This window comes from Melanotaenia boesemani, chromosome 17, assembly GCF_017639745.1.
Source record: "Melanotaenia boesemani isolate fMelBoe1 chromosome 17, fMelBoe1.pri, whole genome shotgun sequence".
Classification (NCBI taxonomy): domain Eukaryota; kingdom Metazoa; phylum Chordata; class Actinopteri; order Atheriniformes; family Melanotaeniidae; genus Melanotaenia; species Melanotaenia boesemani.
In genome coordinates, this window is record NC_055698.1 from 2,312,764 (window position 1) to 2,332,282 (window position 19,519).

General features: G+C 40.0%; 1 protein-coding gene across 1 annotated transcript in view; it reads right to left on the reverse strand.

Moving 5' to 3' along the window:
• eepd1 (endonuclease/exonuclease/phosphatase family domain containing 1) overlaps window positions 1–19,519 on the reverse strand; it is a 36,654-nt gene that overhangs the window by 4,855 nt on the left and 12,280 nt on the right. Inside the window, exons 2-3 of the mRNA XM_042012141.1 lie at window positions 13,271–13,322; window positions 249–359 (exon numbers count right to left, since the gene is read on the reverse strand). Of these exons, the coding sequence (XP_041868075.1) occupies window positions 249–359; window positions 13,271–13,322 (163 nt within the window). The remainder of the gene's footprint in view (window positions 1–248; window positions 360–13,270; window positions 13,323–19,519) is intronic.

A 19,519-nucleotide genomic window follows, 5' to 3' on the forward strand; every position in this document is an offset into this window, starting at 1 on the left:
TTTAGTTGAAGTGAATGATATTCGTTGGTGTTTGTTAGTGTGCTGTATTAAACAAATAAAAAAAATTAAATAAATTAATAAAAAATATATAAATACATAAATGTATAAAGTCCATGTCCATCCCTGACCCCTAAGAAAGAAAGAAAGAAAGAAAGAAAGAAAGAAAGAAAGAAAGAAAGAAAGAAAGAAAGAAAGAAAGAAAGAAAGAAAGAAAGAAAGAAAGAAAGAAAGAAAGAAAGAAGCCGTACCTTACTGGAACATCCAGTAGCTTTTTCAGACGTGACACTTTTCCAGACCCCTCGTGGCCATTTCCACTTCCGTACGCTAGCCAGAGTTCCCTGATTCAGCTCCACACAGAACTGAAACGAGATAAGGGAAAGGACACTCTGTCAGCCCTCTGCACCGACACCACGTTCTCCATTTGCTGTTCTTCACACACATCAATGAAACAATCACACCATTAATACACACAACAAACTGTGTTTTACACCTGAAATGTAGCTAGTAAGAATCATTTTATCACAATCCATCCGGTATGAAGATTTGTGATTCATCCATCCCTGTTCTAATAAACAAACAAAATACCTGAACAGGTGAGGAGCCACAGGAGCAGTAACCCTGCGTAACCCCAGTCTGTATGTCATCATTTCTGAAGAAGAACTTTGTGTCTACTTTACGATTAATTTCCAAACTGTCTGAAAAGCATGACCCTGAGCAGATCACACGGAGCTTGGTGCTTCGTTTTAACACTCGATGGCAGATTAGCTGGTAGTCAGCATGTCTGTGTCAGTAAAAAATAATCAATACAAGGTTCAGTGAACTCAAATAGCCTCCTCTCACTAAGGAAATACGTTGCGAAAGAGGAAGCCGGGTATGATGACATCTCTGAGAACAGAACACACTTCACTAGCAGGCGAGTAAAACTCCGGAGACGAGCAGAGGTCACTCAAGGACAACGGCTGCAAAGAAGAGATCCAGAAAGGTTTAAGCTAATGTGTAAGCTCATTACTACAAATACTTCTATTATTCATTTATATACACGTCATCAGGTCCATCTGTTCAGCTGCTTATTAACACAAAAATCTAATCAGCCAATCACACGGCAGCATGTAGATGTGGTGAAGTCGACCCGCTGAAGTCCAAACTGAGCATCAGAATGAGGAAGAAAGAGGATTTAAGAGACTTTGAACGTGGCATGGTTGTTGGTCTGAGTATTTACTGGGATTCTCACACACAACCATCTCCAGGACCGGTTGTTCAAATGTAATCCGATTAGATTTCTCTTATCGGATAGGATCAAATCTTGAACGTGGGTTGTTCATAAGGGAAATCTGGATTCCGATATCGGCTTGGATCACGTAATCCAATCCTGGTTGTTATCCGGATAAAACCCTCAGTTTGGGTTGTTCAAAACTTCTGAGTAGGATCCGGATAACTTTGATCCAAACAAACAGGATTATCCTGATCCCAGCAGAGGGCAGGATTACGAGGCGGGTTTCAGGAGGAACATGCGGTACAATCTAACAGCTGATAAATAATAGAACTTTTATTCGGTGCATATTCTTATATTTGTATTTTGCACCTGACTTGTTTAACCGTTGCAGTGATAAAGTGGTTGTGATGGGAACCTAGGCAGCCACACACATTGAGCCCGGTAACCTTTTTCTTTATTATAGTTAATTCAATTGATTTACCTTCAGTTAATATGCATTTTCTCTGAGTTACCAGTTCCTGGGGAAGTTACTGTGTGGGAGGCCCAAGCCCGCGAAGAGAGTCCCAGCTGAGGTGGATCTCCTTTGACAGGCTGCAGCCTAATTGGACTCATCCATCTCACAACAAGATAGAGGGAGAGGGGTTTAGATTTTCTATTGTTTTGTATTACTTTGTTTATTCTTTATGTAGAATTATGATTATTTAGATTTCTGTTTCCCTAATGAGTTCAGAGTCTAAATTGTTTTAGTTCTGTTGTGAATTAGTCAAGTTTTTTAGGTTAGTTGGAGATTTTATGTTTTCCCTCTTGTGTCAACATGGTCTGAACAGCCAGTATATAGTTTCCCTGGTGTGTCAGTTTGTTCTGTTTAGTTGACCTCATTTATGAGCCCAGAACATTTACTTTGGAATTTGCATTTTTGTTGTTTTTTTTTTTTTTTGTAAAATGAAATGTCAAAGACTTTTTCTTTAAAAAACCTCCTGTGCTGTCTTCATCCTTGGCCGCGGTCCCTCACAGTGGTTAAAATAGGGACAGGCTCCTATTAAGCCTTTCAGGGTAGTAAAGCAAGAATAAAACATAATCTTGTCCCCATGAAATACACCCTCAAACAAATTCTATAACAAACACATAAAATAATCAATCCTTCTGTCAGTCATCACTGCATAATCAGAAATGTCTAACGATTTCATCCCTCCCTACGCACCCCGTCCGCCCCTCATTCTTACAGAAAGCCAGAGGTTGGGCCAGTGTCATGCCAGAAAAAGCACCCCTGCTGTGAAAAGCACCCCCCTCAAGGAACGCATATTGCAGCGCAGTCTACCAGAATATGCACCCCCGAGTAAATCTGTCCCTGTTGGTCCTGGTCCTATTATTTCTGTGTGACCATATACAGACCATTTAAGCATATTTTGTTTCTGTGTAATATATATTTATATATATATTTATCAGCAGGTTAGTTCAGGCTTTTGGTAAGGCTCCTTGAGAGGAGGGGGTGCTTTTCACGGCAGGGGTGCTTTTTTCGGCACAACACCGGTACCTCCACACGGGGCTCAGGTTGTCATTAACATTGTCACAGAGAAGGACGCTGTGCTTTTTTTTTTTTTTTTTATTTTATTTAAAACGTTTCCAGAATATCCACAATGTAGCTGTTAACAACTTATTTTTTATTTGTTGTGGCTCTGATCTTATACATAGCAGTGGATATTCATGATTTCCTGTGTTGTTGCAAAGGGAAAAGTACTTAAAGTGACCCCATACCGGCTCCTTTATCTGTTATTCTTCCCATAGCCGGAAGCCTACATTGATTTACATGCTGGAAATCTGGAATTGGTGATCCTGACAAACGGGATTCTGGATCAGGGTGATCCAATTCAATGTTGCTTTGAACAGCCAGTAAGAAAGCTGGATTACATGAAAATCCGGATAGCTTTTATCCGGATTAAATTTTTTTGAACAACCATTTCTAGGGTTTCCAGAGAATGGTCTGAAGAAGAGTTGTCTGGACCAGAATGTCTTGCTGAGGTCAGAGGAGAATGGGCAGACTGGTTGGAGATGATAGAAAGGCAACAGGAAGTTGGAAAAACATTTCCTGGTCTGATGAGTCTCCATTTCAGCTCCACATTCAGATGCTAGACTGCTGGAAACATCATGAAAACATGGATCCATCCTGCCTTGGATCAACGCTTCAGGCTGCTGCTGGTGTAATGGTGGGGGGAGATTTTCTTGGCCCACGTTGGACCCCTTAGTACCAACGTGGCCTGGTTTAACCAGCACAGCCTACCTGAGTATTGTTGCTGACCATGTCCATCCCTTTATGACCACAGTGGAGCATCTTCTGATGCTACTTCCAGCAGGATAATGCACCATGTCACAAAGCTCAGATCATCTCCACCTGCTTTCTAGAACATGACGATGAGTTCACTGGACTCCAACGGCCTCCACAGCCACCAGATCTCAGTCCAGTAGAGCAGCTTTGGGATGTGGTGGAACGGGAGATTCTCATCATGGATGCAGCCGACAAACCTGCAGCAACTGTGTGATGCTGTCATGTCAATATGGAGAAAACCTCTGAGGAAGGTTTCCACCACCTGCTTCATCTATCACACCAGGAATTAAGGCAGTTCTGCTCCCTGTGATACAACAAGATGCTGCGTCATTGCTTCTTTACAAACAAACTGATCTCAGTAAGGACATTTTTAAGGCTGACATGTTAATAAACATGGTTGGCTTTGTTTTTTTTTTCCACTGCTGATCTGATGCTGCAGCTCTGACATGTATTGATTGTTTGGTCTGTCTGAGTTATCAGAGGCAGATTTTGTGACCTTTCAACTTGTTCATCCTTTACAACGTCTGATCTGATCACAACAAGCCTTCAGATGGCTAAGAAATAAGCTTTTCATCCAATCATGCTTTTAAATATATTTAATTTAAATCTGAATGGACCTAACCCTAAAGTTACTCAAAGTTCAGTTCACAGCCATGTCATGCAGCAGAGAGAACTATGACCACTTCCGTTCTCGCTCCAGTCTGCATTCACTCTGCCATCACACAGGAAGTAATAGTGTTAATGATGAAGCAATTTTAAGCGCCAGGAGGCCAGAAACCCCCGAAGGGATTTACTCTCAGCCATAATCCCCAGGAGCCATTGAGCCTGTAGGCCATGTGAGGATGAATCGCTTACAAGTACTTCTTTGCCAAAACACCCTCATAATTCAGCCTGCGGGTACCAAAGTGCAGGCACAGCATGCGGTCAAGGTCCTGGCAGGTGGCCCAGGAATCCCTCAGCAGAGTCGAACTGTTCCACGGTGAGACCTGGACTGGACCATGATCAGGACAAACACTCAGTCCTCAATGCCATCAACGTCAGTATGTCATGGTCATCCTAATGGGCTCTTGAGAGGGACCAAAGTATGATTTTTTTGTGTGTATGGAACAGACCTGTTAGTCTGTTAGTTTAAAGGGTTCAACGTTGAGACTATTGATTACTGGATTCTGAAAAATCAGAAGAATTCCCCTGGGAATATTTACTCAGGATGATCTGCAGTAATAAGTATGAAGAAAATCTTTGTTTTCTTTTTACACCGAGTCAGTGTTTCAAAGTTTGTGTGTCATGTTGGAAAGAAATGGACAGAAATGGAAAGAAAAGCACTTTGATACCAGCAGCTGCTGAAAAAAAAAGTGGTGATGTACATCTGAGACATAAACATAGCAGGCCGATAACATAAATATGAGGTTTTTTTCTATTCAGACAATAATAGTAGGATGTTGTAACATACCTGATGGTCTCTGGAGTAGGGAATCCCAGGTGTGTGAGAGCATGCTAGCCTGCTTCCTGATCTCAACTGTCTCCTTTATCCAACTTTTTAATTTATTTCCCTCCGATCTGACTAATTTAAAATCAGCCATATCGGATCACTGCAGGATGAACAACGACATCACGGACTGGGACAGCACAAGGATTGTCGAATCGAAGGGAAACAAATTAAAAAGTTGGATTAAAGAGGCAGTCAAAATCAGGACGCGGGCTAGCATGCTCTCCCACACCTGGGATTTCCTACTCCAGAGACCACCCCATGGTGGAGGGCGTGGCCGTCCCAGCAGGGATGGCCACACCTCCGGAAAACAGCTGAGAGGAGTTAGTCACATGGGTGTCCTCCTGCCATGGGCTCAGACGGCCCTGTTCCCGATGGCTTCAGCACTGGGGGCCACCAGGGCCCTACTTCATGACATGGGTGGAGTGCAAAGACCATTGCTGCTTGCAGCTTTGTCTTTTTGGTTGCAAAGGTTTCTGGCTGTTTTCTAAGATGATCCGACTTATCGGCAGATTTTTTTTTTTTTTGCTTTCTTAGTCAAAGAATGAGGCACCAGGAGTGTAACGCCAGGTTAAAACCAGCCAGGGCCTTCCTGTCTGAAATGAGCTGAATAACTGAGCCGCCTGTGAGCGCCAATATTGATCTCAGTAAACCTGCAGATAACTCTTTGCCAGCCAGTATAAAACCCATCAGAACTGTGTGTCTGTTAGTGAAGCATTTCTAAAGCAAACGTCTGTTTGTGCAGTTGTTTCATTAGTTTTTCAGCCTATAATAATGATGGAATTACAGTCAATTCTCAGGCTTCTTACAGAATGAGTAATATTGACCTAACCATAGCAACAAAACAGAGAGGACAACAGTCCACCACAGCCTTCACACACACTGAATATGCTGTCAGCATATTCAGGAAATGTCTCCCTTCAACTTAAAATTTCCCTCGCTGACTCAGAGGAGTGTTTACTTCTTCAAAGTAGTTAGTTAGCTGTTAATTATCATCTGTCAAAGTGATGCAAGTTATAAGTTTGTTCAGACATGGGAAGGTGGAATAAGCCAGCTACTGAGTGTTAGGGTTTGCAAAGGTAGCTCATAAAAACAGACCTTGCAGTAGTGTAGTTTCCACGTAACCACCAAGTAACCACCAGAGGCTTAAATGACACATTACATAACCAAGCCATGCCAGTCTAATTATAGTAAAATAGAAACATGTGTCATTCAAAAGGCAAGCAGCCTATTTACATCAATAACATATGTCCTGGTACAATCTTCGTAGAGACCTGACCAATGAGCAGCAGTTTGCTTGTTTCCATGGATACTAATATGACACATCCTCTTTTCTTGCAATTTTCATAGGAACTGAGATCGACGGCATCACATTTGCAACAGGAAATACATACTGAGGAGGTCATTCCCTGGTTGATTTGTTGTCATGGGTGACAGTAGCTGGTAAACTGCTGCTGAAAACACCGAAAACAGACAATCCTAAGTAGTAAGTTATGACAACATTTCAGCTCCAAGGTTAACCCTTTAGGTGCCAGAGTTTTTAAATCATACTGTAAATGAGAAAAAAAATCTTAAATATGAACCAGAGTTTATGATGGCAGTAAAAGTAGTCATCTAGTTTCATATTGTGGTGTGTGAGTTTAACACCCCTACGTGTGTCAAACTCACTGTGTCAACATATATGTGCCATCATCTAGGAGGGTTATGTAGTATGAACAGCATTTGGTGGACAGGCCTTGAAACATGGGGTCTGGAAGGGCATAGTCCAAGTTAGTAACAGAACCAATGTGGAGTCAGGACACCCGGGAATCAGCACTGGGTCTAGTCACCTGGTTGATAAAACCACTGACCTCCTGGTTAATAACACCACTGACCTAGTTACCTAGTTAATATCACTGCTGATCTCCTGATTAATAGCATCACTGATCTCCTAGGTAATAACAAAGATGACCTCCTGAGTAATAACACTGCCGACCTCCTGGTTAATAAAACCACTGACCTGGTTAATAACATGGCTGATCTCCTGGTTAATAACACCACTGACCTGGTTAATAACATGGCTGATCTCCTGGTTAATAAAACCACTGACCTGGTTAATAACATGGCTGATCTCCTGGTTAATAACACCACTGACCTGGTTAATAACATGGCTGATCTCCTGGTTAATAAAACCACTGACCTGGTTAATAACATGGCTGATCTCCTGGTTAATAACACCACTGACCTGGTTAATAACATGGCTGATCTCCTGGTTAATAAAACCACTGACCTGGTTAATAACATGGCTGATCTCCTGGTTAATAAAACCACTGACCTGGTTAATAACATGGCTGATCTCCTGGTTAATAACACCACTGACCTGGTTAATAACAAAGCTAACCTCATGGTTAATAACATCCATGACCTTGCTAATAACAAAACTGGAGGTAATTTTCTTTACAAACTGTAGAAGGTTCAGGATGTAAAGAGAGATGAACATTTACCTACAGTGAACCACTTTTCTCTTCACACTTTACAGCACGAGGACGTTTGTTCTGACGTGTCCATGAGACCAGACTGCAGGCTTACAGATACTTTGGTATTCACCAAACTAAGAGGAAAAATACAAACAATCTGATGGAGAGTTAGGATTAGAAAACTTAATATGAACAATTTCAGGACAAAGTGTAGAAGATTTGTAAGAAGAAATTGTTAAATGAGGCCCATTGAATTTTCTCCCTCACCACGATCCGTTTCTAACAATAGACTTGACTATGACACCTGCTCCGATGTGGAAACGCTCACATAAGTCTGGTTTCCCTCAGGATGCTGTAGCGGAAATGCAACTGCAAAGAACAGTATTAGGAATTTTATTAAATTATGTAAACAAATGACAGATTTACCTCTTACATTGACGTGAGGAAAAAGAAGATGGAGGAAAGAAATCTGATTATTTAATTAATATTAATATATAAATACAGTCCTTCTGCACACAATAAAAGGGACTGTATGAATGTATGTGTACGTGAGTGAACGACAGATTCAATAGCACTTTGTAGAACCTAGTTAAGGTTAAAGAGGTGCGATATAAGTGTAGACCACGATGAAAGGAACAGTGACCAGCAGGAGCTAAGGGAACGACATAAATAAACATCAACAGCCACTTCAAAACCTGAATGGGAAATATTTGACTAACATTTAAGAAATATTTCTCCATCATTACCATTAAAACATTAAATGAGGGAATACATAATTGAAAATGGCACCTCACAGACTTCTAGAATCATTGCTAGCTTGCACTGATGCTGTTCTGCTGCCTCTTGGAGGACAAAACACCTTAAAAACCCCTTATTTCCTGTAATAAGTCACTTTTTCTGACAATCTGCAACCCACATTCAGTTTGAAATATGCCTTTTCAAGCCTAAACATAAGTCCTGTCAGGCACCAAACAAAGTGAAAAAGAAAAACTGTAAAACATTTTCCATTCACACCACTGGATGAGGCACTGCAGGGAGAGGAAGAAAATAAAGGAGATGAGAAACAGGCAGATAATCAGTGTTACGAGCTGACAAGAGTTAAAAAGCTGCAACGTGGGCTACCACTTGTCCAGAGGTAACTCATCCACCCACCACCTCCCTCTCTCAGTCCAAAATACACGGCTGCTGACCTACTTCTCTCTCCACCAAGCTCTCATTTCTCTGAAGGAACCATCTAGCTGCCAATACAGAAAGTGACATTACTCACATGCAAAGATGTGCGGAGGATAAGTAGGAACACATAACAGTGCATACAATGGCCTTTTCAACTCTGACATTTTATGGATGCGCCAGTCTGTTCGCATTAATGCAGCTTCCCTATATCTTTGCTCAGTAAGAAAAGATGATCTGGCTGTTCAGAGTTCATCAGATATGAGTCATTCCTCTTGTGGTAACATGTTCACTGATTTCCCATCCACACCGACAGATTGGGATTCATGTCTTCAGGCTCAGTTACACCAGCATTCAGGAACTATACACTGCTGGTGAAGTAGAGACACGAAAATCTTTTGACAGGGGTTATCTTAAATAGTGGCTGCTATTGTAAAGACAAACCATCACCTGTAAGAGCTGTTTGATAGTTTATGGTACAAATACCTCAACAGAATAAACTCTCAAATGGCTAATTAGCAGCAATGCTAACAAAGTTTGTAAGAGTCCATTGTCAAGAGCTATCTTAATTTTGGTACAGTAAAAAGGACCAAACCAAGGCTTCCGAGAAGCTAAAGGCTAGATCCTAGCACAAGCCAGCTAACTGATAACGCACAAAATAAACCGCGCTGGAAAAACAAAAAAATTGGTTGTTTGATGACAAATAGAAAATAATTACTCGTGTCTTACGCAACAAACCATTGGTTAAACCTTGAGTGCTCATTAGCATGCCCCCGAATCTATCAAAGATGGTTAGCAATGCCACATTAGCACAATATGCTAGCTAAATTACTAGACGGGGCTGCTGCTACACAAAACAAATAAATCAAGTCATTTTGTTAATGGGATAAAGAACACCAGTCAGGTTTTCAACAGTGAGAATATTATCCATCCATCCATCCATCCATCCATCCATCCATCCATCCATCCATCCATCCATCCATCCTCACTGCTTAGTCCAGTTATGGGTCACAGGGAAACCTATTTCCGGAAGTTAGCATGTGAGAGGCAGGTACACCTGGACAGACTGCCAGTCCATCACAGGGCCAACACAGAGAGATAAGAGCCATTCTGCCGAAATAGTTAAAATTACAGTCCCATACTAAATAATACATATTAAAAAACAATTATGTATTCAGACCACTGATGTTTAATAATGTCACATTATGATTTATTTAATTAATAAAGCATGAATTCAATTTTTTGTCAGTTTTTGTCAAAAATGCATTTTTTTATGCATCTTCTTGTTTTATTTTAAAGGGAACTTGATATATTCAAATAGATTTTTTGTTTTTTCAGTGCATTCAAGAATTATATATATAAAAATATTGTCCCATGTTTTCACGTCACTACCGAAACAATATGAGATATAGCCCATGGGGGGAGCTTTTGTTCACAAACGCCAAATTTTCACCAACAATAAAGACATACTTCCTCTCTTTGATGGCCACATGGTGAGCACACCAGTAATACCATTTAAGTAGTAGTGTTTCAAAGTCTGAAAATTTAGGCTTTTTTTTAAGACTGTCACTACCGAACATGTCATTTCTGCTAATAAATAACTTTTTATGTATTCATTAATAAATGTTACAGTTTGTTCATGGGCATCTTTTCAAATCTGTAATTGCTAGCCGTTTTTAGCCCAGCATTGCTGAGTTTTGTTAAGAATTAGCTGAAATTGTCACTACCAAAACAGTCACTACCGTAACAATATAGTGAAGTTACGGCTATGAACTGATTGTTTCAGTAATGACAAAATTAATTACTGTCAGTTATTTTTAACCAAAGAATACTGTTAGGTTTTCAAACCTAGAACATTTTTATTTCTGTTTTATCTAGTATTTTCCTAGGGAGAAATGAAACATGAAAATCCCTACCAAAAAAGCAAAAGGGGGGCAGAGAGATTAAGAGCGTATAGGGAACAAGTAAGAAATGACCCAATGAAATACCAAGAATATTTAAAAAGGAAAGAGAAAGAAACCAGAAATGAAAAGAAGGAAAGCTGAAAACCATCAATGAATTATCAGATAGAGAAAAAAGAAGGGTCAGGGTACAAGGGAGGAAAATACAACAGGATCACTGGAGATTTGTGAGAATACGGGCAAGACAGAGAAAATTTCTGGCTTCTAGAGATGTGATGTTCATGAACGAATTGATTCTTTTGAACAGCTCTTTTAAATGAACGATGGGAACCGAGTCACAGCTGTTCTTTTGTGAGCCATTCTTTTTATATACACATTTTCCACACTGCCTTCATCACATTTGTGACATCGTAGAAGTCTGATGTCCAACACGCTCCATTCATGTGAAGCATCTATGTGCAGAGAGTTGTTCAGAAACAAATACTGTGAGTTCCATCCAAAACATTTACTAGAATTTGCACTGATTGCTCAGGTTTATCCTTTTTTAATTTATATTTTTCCTATAATTTTTTAAATCTCGTATAGTAGATTTTATATAGGTACTTATTTTGATTGTCATTCTTACATATTGTGAAGTTTTGTAAGATATTGTAAGAATGAGCCAGTCTTTTGAATGGCTCTTTGAAAGTTACAGCTCTTCAAGATCCAGCTCCTTTCAAAGAGCATCAAATCAAACACCAGGACTGATGTTTGAGACAACACCAGAGCAAACACCGGGACCTACACCAAGTTACGGCTCTGAAAGAGCAAGCTGAAAATCAAAAGATTAAAGAAGAGGGAGGAAAAGTATAGAAAAAGGTGTCAGAGGTTAAGGTTGACATTCATTCATTCATTCATTCTCTACCTCTTAGTCCATTAACAATAACAACAGGGAGACTTGTGTCTCCATTACCTGTCTCCATACTATTACAACTTTTAATGTGAATACAAGCATGGGATATTTTTTACTTTAATTTCTAACGTTAATTATGTTATTGGCTAAAATTTACAGCAACAACAAAAAAAGTTACAATCAAATAATTTTAGTCACTAATGCAACAGAATAGAAACACAGGTAATTTAGCAAAAAATTAAATATATTTTAATACCAACAAACATTTCATGATTAGGATTGTTTAGGTGTATGTCTAATTTCATCTATAAAATATTCTGAACACAATATAACCAAATTTAGAAATTTTACAAAGAAAGATGATATGCAGATTTTATTAAGTCCAAAAATATTAATATTTTTTTTTTAAATACTGACTCAAATTTGTAAAAACCTTATAAATAAATTTTAGAAAAATAGTTTGTACAGGGGAGGATTAAACAAAAAATGCAAAAATAAAATTAAGACTTTTATTCTGAATAAAAATTAAAATTTTGGTAGCAAGAACATTTGGGACAGTTTTACTAAATGTATATCCCTTAGATATAGTGGATCAGATACATGGTAGAAGTTTTCATAAAATACAAACTTTAATCTAATGTCACCTCCTTTCCATGTTAATGGTTTGACTTCCTGCAAATCAAGATTGGTCACTTAATAACCAGAAGAGGGGAATTATACCAACAACAGAGCTGCTTGCCCACATAAGCGCAACCAAAGCAAATATAGTCTCTACTTAAAGCGGTAGCTGATGCAGTGGGTTACTGGGTTATACAGAAAATGATCAGAACCTGACATCCCCTCACCTGCTTATCAGTTACCAGTGCTGGACTGTCAACAGTCTTTGGTAAAGATGGGGGCCACTCATCTATAAAAATGTTTTCCTCATCGTTAATGATTCTTTAATCAATGCATCACAGTAAGTAGGGAAATAAATGGCATATTTCAAGCAAAATAAGGAAAAACTAATAAAGCTAATAAAACACAAAAGGTTCAAGATTCAACATCCATTAGGCTCAATAATATTCAGAAATCCAGGTAAATATATTATTCTACTCATGTGTATGGAGGCCAGAAGGAAGTCTCTTTAAATTTTAGCTCCAAAGAGCAACGCTACGCTGAGCAGTCATTTTACAGTTTGTTATGTTAGAAAGAGCCTTTTCATAAACATGATTTATGTTTGTGTTATTTGACATCTGTTGCAACTTCCACACGTAAAATAAACCGTGCAAGGTGACAGAGGTGGGCTTGGGTCTGAAGAACCTGGGTTCGAGTCCCCAGGCTGGCAACAGAGGTGAACCACTGTGGGCCCAGAGAAAGACCCTAAACCCCGCCAACTGCTCCACGGGTGCCAGAGACTGGCAGCCAACTGCTCCTAGTGTAACTAGTGATGGGTTGAAAGAAGAGGAAAAATTTTGGTTTGTTTCGAAAGATACTGACAAATAAATAAAGATTTCTTCCTTTCTTACTACCACTAGAGACTTCTCACACTCTACGTATAACACGCACTGACATTTTTATTGAAATGACAGCACGAGAGAGGTCAGTCAAACCTGAAAGTGTGTGTAGAAGCGTTTAGATGTGGGAGACGGAGACATGCAGACAGAACAGATAAAAAAAATGAACATTAAAACAAAAAGTCAAACAATCAATTAATGTGACATTTCTGAGAGCATTTCCCTGAATGACGAGTCATTTCATCTGCAGTGCATTGCTGCTAATCAAAGCTAATCAGCGTCAGCTGTGAAGGTTCTTCCAGTTAAACCAGTATGATCTGAGCCTTACTCTACCTTATCAAGAGCTTCCCGCTCCAGCAGGTCCTGGACCGCCAGCAACTTGATGCTGCAATCAGAGAGAGAGGCAATGAGTTTTACAATTTCACATCAGGACTTCACATGCACCGTCATATCAACACCATATTATCAAACCATATTCTATTCCTAATAGAATATAAACCATAACAACATACCACATGTTGCAACTGAGACATTTTACTATTTCATGGAAAATATGAGCTCATTCTGAATCTGATGGCAGCAACACGTCTGTAAAGAGTTGGAACTGGGGGAAAAAAAGGCTGGAAAAGTAATTGGTACAAATGAAAAACAACTGACACTAATTAGGCAACAAGTCAGCAACATGACCGGATATGAAAGGAGCATTTCAGAGAGGCCGAGTCTCAGATGGAAAGATGGACAGAGGTTCACCAATATGAAACAAACTGGATCTAAAAGTTGTGGAACGATTTCAGAAAAATGCTCCTCAACTAAAAGAATTGTGAAGACCTTAAACATTCCACCATATACAGTGTATAATATCAAAAGATTCAAAGAATCAGGAAGAATCTCTGTGTGCATGGGACAAAGCTGAAGGTCAGACTGGATGCTGGTGATCTCGGGGTCCTCAGGCAGCACTGCATTAAAAGCAGACATGATTCTCTACTGGAAACCACTGCATAGACTCAGAAAGACCTCCAGAAATAACTGTCTGTGAACACAGTTCAACCTGAAATCCACAAACGCAGGTTAAAGCTCCATCATGCAGATAAGAAGCCAGATACAAACAGAACTTTGGTCTAGAACCAGAGCCATCTTCTCTGGACCAAAGCTCATTTAAAATGGTCTGAGGCAAAGTGGAAACCTGGATGAAGATGTGAACTAGTTTGTGGAAAGCATGGACGGCGTGTCCTGCAGACTAAAGAGGAGAGGGAGCATCCAGCTTGTTATCAGTGGACAGGTGAAAAGCTGCATCTCTGATGGGATGGGGCTGCATTAGTGCCTATGGTGTGGGCAGCTTCCACATCTGTGAAGCTCCATCAATGCTGAAAAGTACATGGAGGTTTTAGAGCAACATCTGCTCCCATCCAGACAACGTCTCTTTCAGGGAAGGCCTTGCAGATTTCAGCAAGACGATGCTGAACCACATCCTGCATCCATCACAGCAGCATGGCTTCACAGGAGAAGAGTCCGGCTGCTGAACTGGCCTGCCTGCAGTCCAGACCTTTCACCAGTACACAACATCTGGAGCATCATGGAAGCAGAAATCCAGCAACCCAACTCTTTTTTAGAGTTTGAGTTGTAATCCAACCTCTGAAAGGTAAAAAAGCAACATACTTTAAAACATACTTCTCCTACACGGTAATGTTTGGTGAAACTAACCCACAGAGAAATGCAAAATCTTGTTTTAAATAAGCAAAGAGGGGATTTTTTTTTGTTTTGTTTTGTTTTTTTTGTCTCTGTGTCAGAAACAATTTTCTTTAAACCCAGCCAAATGGCACATATTTGCTCGTGCACATGATTAAAATTTATGAAAAGTTGTTTGATTCACAGATGCTTTTTGGAAAATCCAAAGCTGAAACTCTACCAAAGATTAAACTCCAAAACAACAAACTCAACTCCAGAATTATCAAGTTGTGTGAAGTCAGAGTTGGTTTTGTTTTGGCTTCATGGTATCATTCTGACATGGCCTGTCTCCACCCAAGTCCAAACACCCTCCCAGAAATCTGCCAAAGAACATTTAAGGAAACATCCAAGGCCATTAATGACTTTAAATCAATCATTAGCCCAGTCATACTTTGGGTTTGGTTTGTGATACAGCAGTTTATGTTATAATTTTATATTATGCTGAGAACAAGGTTTTATCATTCAGCACAGACTGGTGATATACTGTATGGTCCAGCATTGAGGGTCAGGTAGTGTTCACACAACAGGTATCCATACTGGATTCTTACCATAATAAACAGCACATTTTCCCAGGAAGTCTGGCACAGCGCTGAGAAAACTCTTCCTGAGGACCTTTGAACTGCCGTCCTAGATTCTATATGCCAACAATGTACTGCCAAGAAGGGACCTTTACGGCCCAATAAATCTTACCTGTTTACTTTTGGAATTATTTTCCAGATCAACAGTCAGCACAAAAAAAGCAGTAAATTTGTTGAGGGGCACCACCGCCTTTTCTGCAGCAGCACAATCCGCGCAGAAGTGGGAAAAAGCATTCCACGGTAGGATTTAAGCTTCTACAAATGAGCTCCAAAGATGAGGAAAGTCTTCTTTAGTAATAAGAAGGAAATGAAATAAGTTTCTACATCCTGCTCGCTGACGGCTACAATCTCCCAGAGGTGAAGCAGAGTTATATATTACATTAGAGAAAATTATGCAAGACAACACACACACAAACACACACTCACACAAAGCTCATTGTACAGAACCATATGCCAAAGTGATTAAGTGCTTCAGTGGAACAACAAAATTGAGTTGGGGGCACTTGGTGGCAATGCTTCAACTTCATTCAGTTCTTACCAGCTAATCTGAAACCAGACACAGAAAATCACATTGTGTGAGTTTTTTCTGTTGAAGTACCGTTGGCAACACCGGCAACTCGATGCTCATTAGCTCCAGTCAGGGTCAGAGATCAGGACCAGAACAAAGTCTGTTCTCAGTTTATAACCTTCATTTAAGCAGGAAAAATCTTACTGAGATTGAAATCTCTTTTCTAAGAGTGTCCTGGCCAAGACAACAGCAGGGCGGTTACACATGTTACAGACACACAAAACATTCAAACTGGCTAAAAGTTGTAAGAACAAATTAAGAAATAAATAAATAACCACTTAAAATCCCCAAATTAAGCAGAACATCTAGAGAAAAACGAAAGATTTACATCTACAGTTTAGTCTGCTCAGAGCGTTCCCTAAAGCAGAAATCTACCTTCAGATTCTAGTGAGCTGGTCACACTTTCATCTGGGAGTCAGACTTGTTCACATGCAGGGGGGGAAGGATGGTCTGATGACAGAATATCAGCATGTAGGTATTCCCAGAATGGAAGGCAGAACCTTCAGTAATCAGACTCCTAACTGTGGAATCAGCTCCCAGTTTGGCTTCAGGAAGCAGACGTCCTCTCCACCTTCAGATCATCTTCAAACTTTCCTTCCTCACAAATCTTACAGGTCTGGCTTGGTGACCCTGATCCATCCTTTAGTCCTGCTGCTATAGCCGAGGCTGCTGGGGGACGTCCCATGATGCACTGGAACTATGCTCAAAAAGGTGAATTCTTGCTGATATGAGGTCAACGTGGAGACCAGAACATGATTTCCTGTCTGTTTAGCTGAGAACTGGTTTCCTCACATCAAGAGATCTGGAGGTAGAGACCATCAAGGTCATATGAGATGGTGTTTATTTTTCTCTACTTCTTATTTTTCCCAAATAACTTATTGTTATTCATCATAACAGAGAAACTAGATGAAAAAAGAAAATCAAACAAAAGAAACTTTTAGTTTTAGTTTTAGTTTGTATGACGGGATAATGAACATGACAGTTTATTTCTCCTCTTTTACCTCATTAAAAACCTTCTTATATCATCTGAATGATTGATCAGCCAAACAAATGAAAATTTAAAAAGTACTTTCAAATACTACAGACTAATCCCAAATATTACTAAGCTGCTAAGTGCAAAGTTTCATACAATGAATTACCTCTAATTTGCTGTAAACAGAAGTGAACAGCATTGTAGTTGTATCCACTAAATAAATTCCATTAAAACCAATTTGGCATTTTACGGAGCAGGTCTCGTGGCTGCAAAGCAAGCCCAGACCACCATCCCTCCACCACCGTGTTTGAAATGATGGTTGTGTTTGGTTTTTAACAATCGTGGGACAGGGTATTATGGTCAAACATAGCAGCACTTTGTCTTTTAATTGAGCTTATTAAATAAATAACAGTTATTGTTGTATTTATGATTGTTGTATTATCTGAGGTTGTATTTATGTATTTTTAGGACCTTAGTCAGACAAACTGACTCATTAATCTTAAAAATGAGAGGTCTATTTTCTTTTTGACATTTCTCTAACAGTAGTGTATTTATAATTGGACCAAATTAGTTTACTCTATCAGTTTTTTCTGCATGCTTATTCGCCCCACCCATGCCTGCTGAACAGGCTCGGCGCTGTCGTACAGTTGGTAAGATCCCATGCAGAAACTTCAATGTGACCTTTGTGAACAGCATGTTTCCAGATTGTGTTTTCAGAGCAAACAGGCCTGCAGCTCCAGAGACAATACCCCCTTCCTCTCCTGTAGGCTGGACCCCACTGAGACCGAGCTGCCCTCCTGCTGGTTTAGATCCTGATCCGCCCATTACTGCCGGCGAGGATTCCAGTCCAGCGTTGCCTGAGCTGACCGGAGGTTCAGCAGTGTCACCGGTGCACCGAGGGTAACGCTGAGTCAGTGATGCACATCGCACTGTTAGAGGTCAACTGAAATAACTTTGTCTGCAGGAGGTAACGGCTCCAATACAAAATGCTAAACTTAGAGACTGGGGGCAATGTCAAACCGGACTCCATATCTGCAGACATAAACACAGAATGAAGCTAAATAAAAACGTCTGCTTCAGCAGATTAAAACAAATCTCAGGTCAAACACAAGGCTGCATAATCAGGAGTGACGAGCGGCAGCAGAGGAGATAACCCTCAGCATAAATAACATCTCTGAGGCTTTTCTAGCTATGAATGATGGATAACGAGCTCCAGGCTGCATTCCTGCACATCTACAGATCAGGACAGCCTGACGGTCTTTGACGGTCCGAATCATTCAGTCCTTATCACAGCCGGGATCTCTCTCATGTTCAGAGGTTTCCTGTTTAAACTTCAGCTGTAGAGAAAGATTGCTCCTCTTCCATAGAACCTCTTCTGCTTCTCTGTTCCTTCCTTGCTTCATGTTTTCAGAAAATAACACACAACAACAAAAAAAACCAAACTGAATTCTAGTGAGACTGGATGTAATAAAACTGTCAGACCTGTCAGAATATATATGAGGATGACGGCGTGAGCATCCTGTTGTCAGTCTGGACAAAATCAGAATAATAGCTCTTACCAGGTCTGATAATAACTTCAGTTTGAACATGTTGGTTTTAGCTTCTGAACGTTGGAGAATGTTCATAAGCATTTTTAGGACAATAATGTCCTTGTTTGGGATGGAGAACACAGAGAAGGAGGATATCCATGTTACACTGGAGGAGCCATCTCTGAACAGAGGAGGCGGTCTCAGGTACCATCTTCCAGCACCTACAATCCAGTCTTCAGGTAAATTAACAGGTGCTAATGACTTGAACAACCAACAGATTGGTCAGGTGAGTCAGTAACACCATGTGACCTTGACATCCCTCCATCTTTTCCATCTCTTCATAACTTTTTTACCACATGCTGATTGATTTTAAGATCAGACTTCAAACTTGGTAATTATAAACTGGATAATATAATTTGTTTTAATTGGATTATAATTGGACTACAATGAACTGGATTGAATCTGTAAAAGTGACTGAGATGAATTTGTTTGTTTGGCTGTTCTGCCTATTAGAAAAAACATCACTCCAGCTTTAATTATCAGGCTATTTTAAAACAGGTTCATGTCGTTTGGAGTCCATTACATGAGATAACTGTGATGTTCACATTGGTTGGTTTAAAATGTGTACCATTTTGCAGCCATGTTCAGAAAGAGGAAATATTTTCTATCACAGTCTCTAAAGATTTGACTACAAGTCTGATCTAATCCAATGCAACAGGAAAGGAATTACTCTGAGCTTTCCTCCAAGAAACTAACAGAAGCTTTCAGATGACTTCTCTTTATATTAACTCTGGATTCTCCTCACTCAACACTTGATGGATCTTCTGTGTCCATACTGCTGATTAAAACTTTCCCTCATTGATCGCAGTACGTCACTTGTTACTTAATGTTAAAGTGTTGGCACGAGACAAAAAGAATTGGCTTTGTTTAGCAGAAAGAAAAATAAAAAATAGGTGGTTGGAAAAACTTCATTGGCCCGAGTGGCTGCAGGCTGGCAGGATCTGCTGGGCAATGCTTCTAGCTCACCGATCACCCACAATGAAATGCTGCACCAGTGGAAATTTCCACATGAGCCCCCCCATCAGCTTACCATCTAAAGTTTCTTTGCAACATCCCGTCCTCCTAACCTCAGTCCTAACCTGTCCAGATTCGATTGAATATGAGGAATTTTCAGTGAAATGTTGATGCGTATCATGTTTCTCTGTGTGT